Below are 17,407 nucleotides of genomic sequence, written 5' to 3'. Positions count from 1 at the left end.
CACTGACAGAGTCAGAACACGACCGGACACCCTGTTGGTCAGGGTGTTGGTAGCAGTCTGATTAAAGGGTGGCTGCAGTCCTCCTGGAGTGACAAATGTGGTTCTGTTGAAGCAGTGATCCTGTAGAAGGCTGTAGTTTTCTTCTGAAGGTCCAGTGGTGGTGTAGATGGGCCTGGTCTTCCTCTGGGAATCCAATGGAGAAGAAAGCTGCTCCTCTGGGCCTCCAGTGGGAAAAGGCTGCTTGTGGTCTTCCAATTCTCAGACTATATCCAGGTAGGAATGCTTTGTTGTGGTGTTGAGGGTTCCCAGGACAAGGTGAGAGATGAGAATTGACTCCAAGTTCTAAGAAGGCTGATTTATTATTTTATGATATTATATTAAAAGAAAATGATATACTAAAACTATACTAAAGAAAGAGAAAGGAGAGATCAGAAGGCTAGAAAAGAATGATAATAAAAACCCATCACAGACTCAAGGAGTCCAACACAGCTGGCTGTGTTTTGCCATTAATTAAAAACAATTCCCATGCTAGGTAAACAGTTCTCCAAATCACATTCCAGAGGAGGAAAACATGGAGAAGCTGAAGCTTCCCAGCTTCCCAGGAGAAGAAATCCCGGCGAAGGGATTTTTCATAAAATATCATGGTGACAATGTTTGGCTCCTCCCCCTGGGCAGAGCTTCTCACAATGGGATGATGTAATTTTATTAGTCATGCAGTGAGACTCAATAGCCCATTAACAGAAGATATCTCACTGGAGGGAGGATTGGTCGTGGAAGAGATAAAGAAAACTGCCCCACTTGGTTTTAACAGGAGGCCCAATTAACAGAAGATAATTGCCCCACTTCTAACAGATGGCAGTAGAATACACACCCCCAGCCCCATCTTGCAATTTAAGACAGTCTCAATGCTCTCCTGGGGTTTCCCCAGTTCAGGACACCATAATCAACCACTTCCCATAGATCCCCTGCTCTGCTGCAAAATGCACCTGCACCCGAGCTGCTTGCCTTGAATTTCTTAAAAAATATAAAAGCAAACCTATTCATACAGTGATGTAACATTATCACACATTAGGCCCCAAAAACTGTTATTGACTATTTTAGTCAAACACTGCAAGTTTTACGGCAATTAATTGTGATGATAAAATGTGATTACTTCTGAGGGGGTCGAGTTGCAACTTAGTGGTATTATGAGTTAGGATTCCCTTGCCCCTACAAAAGAAAATATTTTCAACAGAAATAGGAAGTCATCTACCATCTCAATATGGCTGAAAGTTAAGAGACTCTGGATGCTTACAGGTTTTTTCCCAAGACTTCCCCTTTCATATTTTCAGACGCAGAAAGTATCTTGGGGCACTGGTAAACAACTGTGAGATGTACGCATTTGCAGTGTGAAGGTTTTTTATCCAGTTGAAGTGTATTAGAAATCAACTTAAAATGTACATAAACATTTTTTCAGAATTTCTGCATGTCAAAGATTTTAACTGCTACCAGTTTGGCTGCTTATCTGTCTGGAAACATGCACTCACACAGCAGAGATACAAGAGCTATCACTCTTCACAGTGAGAATATTGCTAGGAACTACACTGTAAAACCAAGTGTTTGTAATTTTCACTGTTTCTACTACTTTTACTCAATTAAATGAAAAATCCATACAGTTATGAATAGAAAAAATGGGTAACCTGCATAATTTTCAGCACACATAACTCCACACTGGGAAGGAATGCTGAGATGTGATGCACATGATGAAGAAATTATGTAGTACTCAGTCAAAATTCATGCAACGATGAGAAGAGAAAAAATTGGGGAAAAAGACAAAATATGATACAACCATGAAGCAGCACAGGCACACTGAAAATAGGTATTTTGCAAGATTTGTTGAGAAACAAAGTGTACTGGTTTTGGCTGGGGTAGAGTTAATTTTCTTCCCAGTGGCTGGTATGGGGCTATGCTTTGGATTTGTGCTGAACACAGGGTTGATAATGTAGAGGTGTTTTTGTTATTGCTGAGCTTACAGAGAGTCAAGGCATTTTCTGCTCCTTGTACATCCATGCTGGGGAGGAGGCTGGGGGTGTGTGGGAGGTTGGGAGGAGACAGTTGGGACAGGTGACTCAAACTGACCCAAGGGATATTCCAGACCATGAAACATAATGCTCAGTATATAAGATGGGGGAAGAAGGAGAAGGGGGAAGATTTTTGGAGTGATGGCATTTGTCTTCACAAGTCACCATTACACATGATAGAGCCCTGATTTCCTGGAGATAGCTGAACACCTGCCTGCCCATGGGAAGGGGTGAATGAATTCCTTAGTTTGCTTTGCTTGAGTATGTGGCTTTTGCTTTCCCTATTAAATTGTCTTTATCTCAACCTAGGAGTTTTCTCACTTTTACCCTTCTGATTGTCTCCCCAGTCCCACTGGTGGGAAAAGGAGTGAGCAGCTGCATAGGGCTTGATTGCTGCCTGGGGTTAAACCACAACACAGGCACAACAAAATTCCACTTAAATATTCAAGCATATTAAATCAAAGATGTCATTACATGAAAGCTCAACAACCTCTACAGATTCAATGACATTTATAGATAGACTTAAGCCTCTCAAAACTTAGTTTGTGATATACTTATAATGTCTATTATCAGCAACTAAGTGTAACACAATGCTGTAACCAATTATATTATTAGGGTTATGGATTTTTACAAAAGTTTTTCATTTAGGGCCATTTTAAACTGCTATTGGCATTAAGACATCTTATAGGCTAACAGAAAGAAAGCTATATCAAAGCACTTACCAAACTGACTAAGGACTGAAGCCTGGGTAATGGGTGGTTTTTGATCCCAGGATGATGTGGTAGTGGTAGTAGAACTATTATTGTTTTGTTGAGAGGTAAACTGACCCAAACCTGGAGATTTCAATTGGTCCAAGATTTGGGATCCAGTAGAGTTTGTCAGTTTAGGAGACCCACGTTCTCGAAAGCCAGGACAAAGAACTGCAGACTACCAAGAGACAAAAAAAAAGGGGGGGGGGAAAGCGTGGAGTTGAGTATTTAATAAATAAATTGAAAATAATTTGAACATAACCATAGGGTCAATGCCTACAGCTGCTATTTGGCAGCAACCAAAACCTCTTCAGTCCTAGATTACTAATAAATCACAGAATTATTAGGGTTGGAAGGGACCTATGGAGATCATCCAGTCCAACTCCCTGCCAAGGCAGGGTCATTCAGATCAGGTGACAGAGAAGCAGGTCCAGGTAGGTTTTGAACGTCTTCAGAGAGGGAGACTCTACAGCCTCCCTGGGCAGCTGTTGTAGTGCTTTGCCACTCTCAATGTAAAGAAGTTCTTCCTCATGTTGAGGTGTCACTTCTTGCACTTTAGTTTATGACCAATAAAAAAATCAGCAGCATATGACCAGACCCTCTCTGGTTATCACTGATATAACTTCATCACTGACTATGACATTACTGATTTACTTTAATCCATGCATCTTAAAATAGCATGCATTTACTAATAGTTGCATTTATTCTGTGAAAATCAGTTTAAATTCCCAATTTCAAGCCTTCACAATTGAGTCAGAAATAATCATGTTTCCACAAAAAGCAGTCAGATATGTGTTTGCAAATAACACAGAGTTTTCTGGCATAGAACTCTTCACTATAAACAGGTGATTTCATCCTAAATCGGCATGCAGTAAATACATCTGCTCTCTACTCAAAAATTAATACAAGTACCTCATGTGAACTGAGAAACAATTACTTAGCAAAACCAGAAAAAAAAGTAAACTTTATTTTGTGTGTGTGAATGGAAGGAATGAAATTAAGAATTCCTTCAACATGTGCGACCTGAATTTTATAAATACTGAACCATCTCATTAAATGGCCAGTACTGGAAAAGTTACTTAACCTAAAATATTTACTCATTAGGAATATTTAGAAAGCATAAGATATTTTTACCAGACTTTGAGGAGAATAAGAGTTTACAGCACTGGAGCTGCCATTTCCTGATGCCATCTGGGTGCTGTGCTGAGAATTTGTGAAAACCAGGGCTTGGCCAAAGGTTTGTTGCTGGGGAGCCTCAAACAAATGGCCTTCTGTCTCTTGGGTAAGGGTCACAGGCTTTTCGGGCTTTTGAAGCAGTGTTACCAAATCAATGCTGTAAGACAAAGCAAAGTTTGGCTGGAATAAATATGATGATTAGACTGTGCTGAAACTGAAAAAAGCACTCATACTAAAGCTGCTATACCAGCAACAGAATTATTCTGCTAGTTGAAACTTATCACTACAGCTAGAATATAAATTCTTTGCTCTCATTTAAATCATTATCAAATGTATATCATCACGTATCACATAAATAACCTATATGATTAATATAACCAAGTAACTGGAGACAAGTCATAAAAGATACATTGTGTTTAAGCTGATCCCTCCTGCCAACTCTTTATATATATTGATAATCCACATTCTCTGTATATCACAGAGCAAGGGATCAAAGTCCTACCTCTGTATGGGGTAGGTATACAGACAGTAAAGAATTAAGTCACATGCAGAAATTGAGTATGTGATGGTATTGACAGTATAGGGATAAAATGTTTCTAAAATCATGGAATATTCTGAGGAGTTAGAAAGGAAGGATAGGCCTGGTAGGCCCTGGGAAAATGTTAAGGTAGGCCCTGGGAAAATGTTAGGCTGCACCTATATAATCATTTAATGACTATGACAAATAATATGATTGTTAGATGTGATGATTATTCAGTAATTGGATATAATTATTGTTTAATCGTAACAGGAATCATGAGACACGATGTTTGGGGGGTTTGATGGAAAGTACAAAATCCATGCTTGGATGAAATCAATGTCTACAATAAAACAACATAAGTTTAATAATTAATATGAAGTTATATAAGGGTATAAAAACATGTTCATCTCAAACCCATGTTGGAGTCAGATTTGGGTCTGTACCCCTGACAGCCAGAGCTTGTCAATAAAAGCACCTGCATATAATCATTCCATGATTATGTTTTCCTGAACACTAACAGTATGGAAGTCACAAGAGCAGTGGAAATAAAAGCTACATTTCTCAGATAGTAGGCACATATCCAAAATTACTGTACAATACATACCTGAGCAGGATGAGAAATGTGAATTTTCTTACATTTAACACGGCCTAATTCTGACTTAAGTTTATCCTAAATATACCACAGGCTTGGGCTTAAGAGCTGCTTCCAGCATTTTGATTAGCATAGATTTTTTAATGTCCAAGCCTTTCTTATGGCAAGTAAAAAACCAAACAAACAACCAAAACAAAAAAAAAAAACATAAACCACAAAACAATACACCAGAACTCGAGCTGATGCACTAAAATATTTTCTAACATAAATTGAGGGACATCCACTGGAAGAATATTTGCATTAAAACAACAAACATGTGAGCATATCACAGAATAGTTAGGTTTCAAAGGGACCTGTGGAGATCATCTAGTCCAACCCTCCTGCCATATTACCTTTAAGAAGGAAAGGAATGGAATATACAATGTAAGCCAACTGACACCATGCCTTCTCCAGGTCACGCCCATATTATAATGAAAATTTTGCTGCAGTCTGAAGTATAGCAGTACAGCTGTATCAGGATGTTTGGGACCATTAGGCCATCTAGTTTTCAGATCTAATGCTATCCAACTACAGAAGTCTTCATCATACAACCTTAACCTGCTCTGTGAGGCTAATGCAGGCAGCAGATTCCACATAATTGGCCAGGCATTTAGTGAAGACAAAGACAAGCAAAGGCAGCAACTGCCATATTTTCCATTCTCTAGCTGAACTCTATATCATCAGTTAAGGCAAGTAATAGTGATGGCAAGGTGATTTTCCTGGTAAGCAACACAAGCTTTTCTGTCAACATATTTGTCAGAGCACTATATTCTGAACACTTTCTACATCTACAGGGGCAGAGTTTTCATTTTCTGGACAGCAAAGCCAGAGCTTCCTTTTCAACAACAGCAGCACAGTTTTCTTACCAGCTATTTTTGTTCCTGCCAGTAAGCAGTCTGTGCAGAAGTCAGTATTATGTTCATGGATTTTCTAAGTTTGGCTCCACTTCTGTAGTCAATAATATGTAACACAGGAACCCACAAAAGCAAGACTTTCACAATTTTGAAACTAGCTTGACCAATCTCTGGCCAAGGCTGCCCTGTGTTTTAGTCAATGTTTTATATGTGCAAGCTAGCATTGCTTCAACAAGCAGAATATTTTTAAGGTATAGGGAAACTATGGAAGAAGATCTTACCTTTGCCTAGGAGTCACATGATTCTCAGCTGGAACAGAGGAAGCAGTGAAGACTTTTGTTTCAGAAAGCTGAAAAAAGTGTGTAGGGGGGGAGAGTTATTTTAATCATACACATGCTCACACCAGTACTGTCACATCTTCAGAAATTCCATCTTAGTCACACACTTTTAAGATAAAAGTAGTCAAACTATCATTACAATCAGTTATGCTGCAGCTCTGCTTAGAAAAACAAAAACATGTAGTCGAACTTCAGCAAAGTCTTCTCCACAGAATCAAGTACCAATTTAATGAAAGTGTTAGGAAATTTGATCTACTGAACACTGAATAGTATACTAATGTATATAAACATACATCAGTTCGGGAAATAGTTTAACTGAAAACTATACCAGTAGAAAGTAATTAATGCGACAGCTGGTATATCATCAGTGTGCAGACATCATTTAGGACTCCATAGAGCAGCTCTGATAAATCTCATTGCAGAAGTCTAACACATTGTACTGTTCCCACTCATTTCATGTATCTCTGTTTTACATTTCAGCTCACATCATCAGTGGAAGCAGGTTTGCACTCAGGTATGTACAGTGAACTAGCATTCATGGTTCCTTCTTGGCACTTCTAGGAGTGGTAAAACCATCTTAAACAGACTGCTCTGCAAGCACGAGTTTGAAAACAATAAAGGCAGAGCTGTGCAATTGTTTATACTAGTATGTCATGGTTTGGGCTTGGTACAATGCCAGTGCCCTTATGAGAATACTCTCTCTCTGGTGTCTGCTGTGAGATGTGACCAGGAATAAGCAAAGCAGGCTCCTGCTTAGAAATAAAGAAAACTTTATTAACTAAACTACAAGAAAAGAGGGGGAAAAAAACCACGAGGAAAATGAAAACTTTACAAAAGCATTTTCCTCCTCCCCCCCCACCAAATTTCTCAATGCAATACATTCTCCCAGATCACCAACTCTCAGTCCGGCACCACCTTTTAGAATATTCAGTCTTCAGTTCATGAAGAGGAGAGGAGTCCTTCTTGCACCATAGGCTTCCCCTGGAAACACGTTGAAACCTCGTGTGTTTCCATGTGACTCAGCACCACTTGGAAAGTCCTTTGATATCGTGACACCTTCCTTCCATGCCCAGTGCTCTCACTACTGTGCATGGACCAGAGCTGCTTCTAGGGTTGTCTTTCAAGGATGCCTTGTCTCACTCCAAAAAGGCACAGTCTCTCCTTCGGGACATCTGTTCCCCCCGAATTTTTTCACCCCCTGGGGCCGAGAGGTAACTACACTGAACCTTCCTGGTTCTGAGGCACTGCCTCCCCCTAAATGCAGTCTCTGTGTCACAGGAAAAAAACTGGTTCCGTCTATGGCCACACAAGAAAAGTCCAGCCAGAAGGCCACTCCGTCATCTCTCCCCCCCACTCAAGAGTCTTCTCTACTTCCCTAGTGGCCTATCCCTTCTTATCTCATCTCTTATCTCTCTTCTCATTCAGCTCCAGGAGGATCAGCATTTGCAAGGTCTCAATCATGCAAGAAAAGGGTTAAAAATTTCAGTCTCTGCCTGTCCCAGAGCTCCGGAACTCCCACCTGCCCTGCCAGGCACCTTCTTGCCAAACCCCCCCTTCTCCTCTTGGGCCGGCTGCTATCAAATTCAGACGCCAGCTCTCCCTCTCTCTCTTCCCTGGGGGGCAGGGGTGGCTGCCCAATTTCTCTTGGTGCTCCTCCACCCTTCCATCCTCAAGGGCCTCCTCACCCTCCATCTCTGTCTAGGCCCAGGCCTTCCACATGGCTGCCCCTCCCCCTGCCCAGCAGCAGCAGCTGGACGGGGGAGGGAGATCCGACCTCTTTCCCGACAAAGTCCGAAGAGAGCTTCCCAGGGGTGCAGCTCTGGTTTTTAACCCCTGTGTTTTCTCAGAGGCGGATCTAATTTTCAGTGGTCATACCACATAGTATAACAAGTCAAACCATCCACAGCAGAAAACTGCTGCTTCCACCATGCTATTACAATAGATACTTGCACAAGTAGCTGGGGAGGGGGAGCTGGTTGGTTGGCATTTGGGGGGAAAGGGGATGATTTTGGTTTGTAGGGAGGTTGATTGTTTCTTGTTTGGGATTTTTAAAATAGCTTTTCTTTTTAGAAAAATAGTAGTTAAACAACTACAACCTCCTAAGGTTAATTCATTTCTATTGACAGGAATACTTACAAACCAGAATAAGTGTTAAACCAGTACAGGTTTGGTTTAACAAGGCAGAGATATGACTGTATAACGGTTATTTTTTAAATTAAATTTGCACAAAACCACCCTTAACTACTTTGGTGTAGCTGTGTATTTAGATTAAAGAATAACTGACCTATTCAAACATGCACAAAGAATCCCTTTAGAATGTGACATTTGAATGTAGCTCTTCCAGGAAATTATGCATTTTTAATTGCTAGCAGCCCAGTTTAAAGGACATCACAAATATGAGGCAATATCATCTGCCATCCTACAGGCAGCTCTACTGAAAGCACGTATGTCCCTGTACATGGTCATCTGGGATTCTTCTATGAGACATTTGATTTAAGTAGGATGCAGAAGGTCTGACTGGGAGCAAATCACTTACTACTCAGAGGCAAAGTTCAAATGTTTCATGTGCTCTCCCCTAGCACTACACTGGGTCATGAAAAAATAAGTACCACCACAATTCCTCCCTTAATTTCCTTACCTTCCTGCTAATGCAACATATTTTAATACCATCTTTCTGCAATACAACTCTGTCCTGAGCATAATGCTGCCAGCCTGCAACTCTGTGTACTGACCAAAACAAAAAAGATTCAGCTCAAGCATATTTCCAATTTAAAAGGCTGTTTCTCTATCGCTCAGCTCTTTCCCCACCATACATGTTATTATATAACAATGTGTACGGTACTTTCTGTGGTGTTATGAGACTCCTGCATTATATGGCACAAGGAGGTCAGCTAATGGCACAAGCAGCAGCTTATGGTTTGCAATCTCTTAGTTAAATAGCAAATTCTTTGTAATGTCAAAAGTTTCTTATGCTCACAATACCTAGGATAAGATGAACCATGGCCAAAACACTGATGAATCCTGAAAATGAAGCAAATTGAGGAGCCTGAGGATGTTTGTGATAATGCAAAATTACGCTTGATAAAAGAGAGGAAATGTTCTCTTTAAGTGAGCCAGTATGCAAAATAGACATCTCCAGCCACCAGCTTGGCTACATTGAAGTTTACACTACACCCTGCAGCAAACTCACTGCCACAAGCTCCAAACACGTAATCCAAAAGTCTGCTGGGATTACAGCATTTGTCCAAACACATACTTTGTGCAGCAGCAGCTGAAAAGCTTTATTACACATATATATTTAATATTTCTTAGAAGTAATATCAGCTCCTAACAAAGTTATTTATGCTCACTGTACACTACACTCAAAAATCTTTCACTGAGGCTCTGGCATTTTCCCAGGACTGAATGAACAGTTGTGAACCATTCACAAGCAGCAGCCCCACAAAGGTATTTCCTCCATCTGCAGTGAAATGTCTGTGCTTTTAATGTCCTGTTTCTATGATAAAAATCATTCTCCAATCACCAGACATAGAATATATTTAACGACTGTGCTACCAAGTCCTATGGACAGCTGATAAATGAGGACCACAAGAAAATCTACTCTGGCATACTCATAAAAACTCAACAGCAACAAATCAGAAATAACAAAACCTTATTAGTGTTTTGACATGATGTACTGAAGGTAAAGAAATAAAACAAGTTCTTGTGCTGCTTCCTGGTAAAGTAAACACTCCCACTATTTTTCTTAAGTGTTGCCATTGTTTCAAATAAAAATGAAAACTAACAATATTATATACAAAATGTTTGCCTTCAACCACTTTCCAGCAATTAGCATGTATTCTATTTCTTCCCTTCTGATAGTTTCTGTAGTTAAACTTAATTTTATTCAGCTAGAAGAATATAAACACAATTTTAAGAGGAAAATCCAGAGCCATCTACGGTACCTCAATATTTGTCTAGTCCTTCATTGTCCATACAACCTCAAATTTTCACTGCAAGGAGTTTCCTCTATTTAATAGCATACGGACAACATACTATACTTGTGGTAGCAGCTCTCTGGCCACAGAAAGCAATACACAACTTTCCCAGCCATTGTCCTAGGGAAGGCTATGAGAAGATCAAAGAAAAGAATGATAAACTATTTTTATCTTAACTTGCTGCACCTGTTGTTGTGAACATGTAGAATGTGTTATGGAGATTTGTTTACCAAAGGGTCGTATCTTAATTGGCCAATGGTGATGGTGTTTAGATTGAAGGACCAATTGGGTCCACCTGTATCGTGACCGTCTGTAAGGGCGATGGGTTTCTTAATTAGTATAGTATAATAAAGGGATAGATCAGCCTTCTGAGAATCATGGAGTCAATGCTAATTATTACCCAGCTGGGGGCCTGCGATAACAGATACTTGCTCAATACTCATTGCTAAAGATAATAACCAGTCCTGTCTAGTAATTAGATCACAGAAATCAAATTGTTCTCAGGTCAAACAACATGAAATTTCACTCACCTACACCTAACTTGTACTTGACTAGGGAATACCACATTTAAGCAAAAATATTCTTCAAAAAAATGCCTGGTCTTTACCTGCAGACAGCAAATACATCAGCTTCCTTAGTTGTTTCCATCATTAGTCATGCTGCTAGAATTGTTTATAATGCATTTAAATTCATGGATCTATTTTCTAGCCACAGGTTCACATTATGCCATTTTCTGCTAGACTAAAACAAGAACCCGTTATATGCTAATAAAGTCACCTTTTCAGATTCAGTAAACTAAAAATCTCACTCTCAAAGACCAATACTATCAGTAAATATTTTCAGCTATTTTCCACATGCTTTGTTTTGTAAAACCAATGAATAATTGGATGCAGTATTTCGGAATCAAGTTCAGGAAAGTTCACATACTGAAATATAAATCAAGAATAATTAAGAGACAGGGAGGAGTGCCTAAAGACAAAAAGACTACAATAGGGTATTTTTGCCACAGCAACACCTCTTTAGGAGATCATGCTGAGCTGTTCCTTTTTCATCATCTGCTACAATGCTGAAAATTTTTCAGTCACTGCTTTCCAGACACCAGCCCTTTGTTCTGGAGGTGTACCTTTATTCCTATAAAACAAATGGCCACTTGGCTATATTAAAGTATTTTTCATTTGAGAACAGGTCAAGTCTAGCAGCGCTTCAGATTTCTGTATGACTGGCTTACTTTTAATGGCCATTCCAAAATATTTTTTCATTTCTCACAAATTTTATTCAGCAGTGATCTTATTACTCCCAAATCATTGATAAAGACACTAGATGGCATCTGGCCTGGAACTGGATTACTTTATAGCCCTCCTAGAAATGCCCTCCTGCAAAAGATTTATTGGCTAAAATTTTCATGGCAGATTTCAATCCACCTAATGTGTTTCATGATAGCATGTAATTATATTTAGAACAAAAAATGTAGATCAAATCTCTTACAAGGACATACTCTATATTTGCAGTTATTTTGAAATTTACCTAAAGACCAATATCAGGTTTATTTGAAGTGGACCTATTTTCATACAACTACACTGAATGACACAAGGTGCATTCTTATGCTTCCTTTATTTTTTTAATCAAATGAATCCATTTTACTTTATTTTTCCCCCAGGGATGTTTTGGGCTAATTTGCCTGCAGCTCACTATTTCATTCACTCTTTCTGAACATCAACACATGAATAACTTTCTCCTAGGTTACAGGGATTTTTCCAGAACACCAAAATGAATAAAAATTAACAACAGGCTAGAAATTTCATTTGCTGTTCCTTTAAGATTGATGCACAAATTACTTGAGTTTGATAGTGTCCTGGGGTGACTTTACGATGCTTGTATCCCAGATTGTCTGTTCCGTTTATGCTGGATATTAGGTTCTGCAACTTTAAGACTAGTTCCGAGAGCAAAGGGGTAGAGAAGAAGCGTGGAGATTGTTTGCAGAAACTGGACTTGCTCCCCTGCATTTTTTCTCCTTCCCCCAGACTGTGTTGTCTGCAGCACGGAGAGGGAGAGAGCTCTCCTTTGCTTTTAGTTAGTTTTTTTGCTAGCTGAGGCAGAGAAGTTCCCCAGACTGTGGTTTTCCTTTTTCTTGGAACTTTTCAAACCTGCTCTTGACTGAAAACCCAGAAGAACATCGGGAGCTCACACCTGTGGCCCACCAAGGCCCAGGATGCTGCATTCCAGCACCAGAGAGACTGATAGACTGGGCGAACTGAGCTACACCTCACAAAAAGGACTTTCTGAATTTTTCATATCTTCAGAAAAGAGAGAGGTTTTATTGTTTGATATTATTTTTTTAAGCTTGTGATTACTTTACTTGTTAAATATACAGGCTTTTTCCCACTTTTCTCCAAGGAAATCTCTTCCCAAACCAGTTGTGGGAGGGGCCACTTGAATCTGCTTTCTAGAGGGACCCCTTAAGAGGTTTTCTCCCAAATTTGCCCTAAACCAGGACAGATAGTTAATTACCTAACCAGCATTGCTTAACAGCACTCCTGTATTACAAATGCTGCATTGTACCAGCAAACAGGGGTAAAACCAAGGCCATAAATTTTCAGTATCCTTAGCCCTTTGTTTACTTCTAGCATATACTGCAGAAATAGAGGAAAGGTTTAAAGAAGCTGCCTGCTTTTGCTGACAGTAATCAATACATAAAACCTATGAATTTTAGAACTTCTTTTAATTTTCTTGAAAGACATGTCCCTCTCTGTCGGTTTCTCGGCTGTTTAGGTGGCCTGGAAAGGCCCAGGGTGGCCTTGGACAGTCCGGCGCTTCAAAGGACGAGGAGAGACTTCAGATCTTTTCTCGGTCTCGGTGTTTATTAATTGTTTATCTAAAAGATTTTCTTTCAGCTCAACAGAGGTCTGCACAGCAAGCCAGCCATGAGCACACTGCGAGCCCCCGGGGCGGTCACTTATCTTTATACTCGAAGTTACGTATACAATATTTATAATTTTTCCCCAATACCTTCTACCCTTATTAACTGGTGCACTTCTAGTAATGACCAATCCCAAAGTGCCACCATCACCACAGAAGATGGAGGCCAAGAAGAAGAAGAAGAAGAACAGGACACGCTCCAATTCCTCCATCTTACTTCTTTAGACCCCCCTGTACAGAAATCCTAAACCCTGTGTTTTACACTCTAATTAACTTATCCCTTCACCATTCACCCCAGTGAAATCTCCCCATCTTCATACAGGTGTCGTCTCCTGTGTAGGATCAAAGTCCTGCCACCAGACACTTCTGGCAACATTCCAGGACTCTCGAGCCCCCCAAGGGTGGTCTCGGCCACTCTGCACCTCCATCCTGAGGTGCTGAGATCCCACACCTCTCATTAGGTAAGGATGGAGCTTTCATATCTGTTATATGAAACATTCACACATTTCTGGGAATAACAATGACACACCACCCTAGAGGAGGAGGCAAAAGGGATGACTTCCAAGACAATCTCTTCCGAAAATAAACTTGAAATAATGGATGTTCATATAAAGGACAAAAGACTTCTTAAAAGCTAAGTTTTCCTTTCCATGTTTCTTGCTATCTAGGTTGTTTTCTGAACTATTAAGCTTTAATATAATAGCTGAAAACTTAAAATCATAAATGTGAATTTCATGCATGATGATCACAAATGCCAAATATATTGCAGACATGAAGACATCTCCTGCCTGTTAAAGAATGAGAACCCAAATTCTTATAAGTACTTTACACAACACATCATGATGAAACAACAGGAATGAAGCAATTAAGTGCCAACTTCAGCATATTACTAGCTCCTTTTTTAAGATTATGAACATGAAATGGACTAAGTGGAATAATTATGCAGATTTAAAATAAAAAACATCAAATGAGGAGTCTAAAGTTGATAGTAAACTTCAGCACTTAATTATATAAAAGTCTTGTGATAATATGGTGTTATAGTTTTGTCATGGGAGGAATTTAAGAAAGTGATGTAAAAGCTTTTTGTGTAACTAACAGTCTATTGAACCAATGAAGAGCTGAACACACCTCTGTGAAAGACACATGTTAAAGATGGAAAAACCCAGGAACTTCCTCTTTCTTTCCCGGCGGGCAAGAAGGTAAAACACCCCGGGCCCACCAGGTCCCATCATGGCTGGGCCCGGGAAGCCGGCTGGGCCCCATCCCGGGCTGGGCCAGGCAGGCTCTGCCGCAAGGGGCTGGGCCCCTCTCCAGGGGCTCCGGGGGACTCCAAGCCCCGTTCTGACTGGGCTGGGCCCCAGCAGCTGCCAGGCAGGAAGGGGGAGGAGGCTGCGAAACCCTGGCGGGAGCAGGGCTGGCCGCAGCTGTTAGATCTTACCATCAGATCCCCTCCCCCCAGTGCGGCTGAGACCAGAGGCAGCCCTACAGCCATGCAGAGTGGCCCTGCGACTAGAATTAAATGCAAAGAAAACCAAAAACCAACCATAAAGCCAATCCTGACATAGCCCCAGCTGCAGCTCCCACCACAAGTTACTGGCAGGTCAAGTGATCATTTGAAGGGCCCAGGTGACATGCTAACTCTTTCAATACTTCAATCCTCCCTCTAGTGAGAGAAAGGAACAAGATGCAAGCATGTAAAAAGAACAACATGAAAACATTACAGTCAGTGAAGAAGAAGTTAAGTCCCAGATGGGAGGGATGACGAGATGCCTTAATTTTAAAACTGAAATCCTCTTATAAGCTATGGAAAAAAGACTCTTTTCCCTATAACACATGAAACTATGGAGAGATGAAGGGTTCAAATTGATATCAAGCAAAAACCTCCATACTAAAATAAGCAGATATTAAAGTAACTATGATCCCATGAAAAGTTTGAACAGAAAAACAGAGTAGTCCTGTGACCCCAGGAGATCTCTGTTCCCAGGAATGAAGATGATTTTAGAAATAAATAATGAGAACTTTTACCTTTAACCAGCTCATCTTTAAACCAATACCCCATAAGTCAACATAGCCCATAAACAAGCTATGGGAAGGCTTGTGGAAAATGAGAAGGGGTTCACGATAGCAGATTTCCCCCAGGCAGCTGCTCTTCGTGACCAAACTGTTTTTCCTCTTCTGGAGAAGTCTCCATAACATTAACAAGAGGAACTTCTCTCCCTAAGTGAACTGAAGAAAAACTATTTTAAAAGTAAACTAACTAGATAATTTAAGTCTTGTTTCTTTATATTATCAGTGGAAAAGAAAAGGTTATAGGGGGAGGAGAAGTGTTAGGAAAAGTTTGCCTTCTTACAACTTTTTTTTTTCTTTTAGTTACTGTTAATAAAATTTTCTTTATACTCTTTTAAAGTTTTAAGCCTGCTTTGCTTTTCTCCTAATCCTATCTCAAAACAAGAAGTGAGTACATTAGTAATTGACCAACACCAAAACAGACCACACTCTTTAGTACATTAGCCCAGGAAATTTTAAATTAGAGAAATCTTAAATTAACAAACCAAAAACACTACATATGGCTTTAAATCCTTAAATAATAGGGGGAGGTATGTGGTTAACACCCACCAGCCATGAGCAGTGCAGAATTATAATTCAGAAAAAATAATTTGGGATAAAACTTAACATTTTATTATCTATGTATTGTCCACCAAGAAAAAATAAATTAATATTTCTTAATTCAATTTTATTCTAAAAAAAAGCTTATATATTTTAAACAGGATTTGCAGCAAAAAACACAATAAGAAATATCACTGCATGCATACAAAGTATTACTTCAAACATTTACTTTTTGAAGACAACACAAAAACTCTGAAAGGTTAAATGATCAATCGGTCTACCAAACAAGGCACACTTACATCTTCATTCCAATCTTCTGCAGTCCATTCTTCTACTGAGTTTTTCCATGCTCCTATTGGAATTAGCAGAAGGAATAAAAACAGTTACAAGTTAAAAACACAATGTCATATTTCAACCATTCTGCTTTATAAGCAATCCTGTTTTCATTATTCATGGAACACAAAGCAAGGAGATAGTGGTTGGAAACATGGGAAGCTCTAGAAAACTGTTTTGCAGATTTACAGTTTTGGGAAGTGGGTTTGTTTATTTTCTCATTTAATTTCTGATTTCAGGTATTTCTTAGCCACTATGGTACCAGACATAATTTGCATGAACGCATGTCTCTACCTAGTGATTAATTGCAAACATTGGAAGAACTTCCTCCTATGACAGTGAGAGGTTACTCAATCCTCCCATGAGATCTCCCGGTTTCATGCACAAATTCATAAAGAGCTTGAACAAAACATGACCACACCACCTCCTCTACCATTCATGATCCTACTGGCAACATACTCAAATTCAAGATGTAAACTAGAGCTCTGGAGGCTCCTTTCCAATGTCTTAACTCTCTCCTAGGAGCAAAATAAGCCCAATACTTTCCCCCAAGAGAGCAACTTTCATTTAAAACACATAATTGATATAATGGCATCAGAAAAGTCAATAGCTTCCACTGTAGCCGCAAAATGCTCTGTCCCATAATTTGTCGCAGAATTTTTTGGCAAACACTGGAGGACAGCACACAGCCCACAGCATCCAGCAACAGGAAAACTACAGGAAAAAGTCCTACAGATGCAAAAACCTGATCCATCATGGTAGTTGTTTCATTGTAGAAGGCAATCGGGCTGGTCAAGCATGACTTCCCTTTAGTGAATCCATGCTGACTGCTCCTGATCACCTTGTCCTCCCATCTCGGTTTGGAAAGACAGGTGCCTGCTAAGGAAGGCAGGAGCCTCCACTGAAATGTAAAATGCAAACCCCCTCCCCCCCCCCCCCCCAAATTGCTATAAATTTTGAATTAAGGGGCTCTCAGGCAAAAAAAAAAAAAGGAGCAGGAAATAACAGTTCTTTACTAGGGAAGAAAATAAAATTATAAAATAATCAATGCAGTAAACTAAAACAACACTGACAGAGTCAGAACAAAACTTGACACCCCATTGGTCAGGGTGTTGGTAGCAGTACAATTGGAAATGTGGCTGCAGTCCTCCTAGAGTGTCAGGTGTCGTTCTGCTGGAGCAGGGATCCTGTAGAAAAGGGTGTAGTCTTCCTCTGAAGATCCAGTGGAAGAAGAGGCAGCTGTTCC

The 17,407-nt window shown here is 39.9% G+C and overlaps 1 protein-coding gene across 2 annotated transcripts in view; it reads right to left on the bottom strand.

Moving 5' to 3' along the window:
- The window catches only part of LOC134431450 (ubiquitin-associated protein 2-like), a 176,335-nt gene that overhangs the window by 104,308 nt on the left and 54,620 nt on the right, over positions 1–17,407 (bottom strand). For both annotated transcript variants that reach the window (XM_063179461.1, XM_063179463.1), the window contains exons 8-11: positions 16,128–16,180; positions 6,272–6,339; positions 3,944–4,142; positions 2,783–2,987 (exon numbers count right to left, since the gene is read on the bottom strand). In XM_063179461.1, the coding sequence (XP_063035531.1) occupies positions 2,783–2,987; positions 3,944–4,142; positions 6,272–6,339; positions 16,128–16,180 (525 nt within the window). The remainder of the gene's footprint in view (positions 1–2,782; positions 2,988–3,943; positions 4,143–6,271; positions 6,340–16,127; positions 16,181–17,407) is intronic.

The sequence above is a fragment of the Melospiza melodia genome, chromosome W (assembly GCF_035770615.1).
Source record: "Melospiza melodia melodia isolate bMelMel2 chromosome W, bMelMel2.pri, whole genome shotgun sequence".
In the NCBI taxonomy this organism is placed as follows: Eukaryota; Metazoa; Chordata; class Aves; order Passeriformes; family Passerellidae; genus Melospiza; species Melospiza melodia.
Note: the sequence above shows the minus strand (reverse complement) of the source record. Positions and strands in the feature narration are given on the sequence as shown.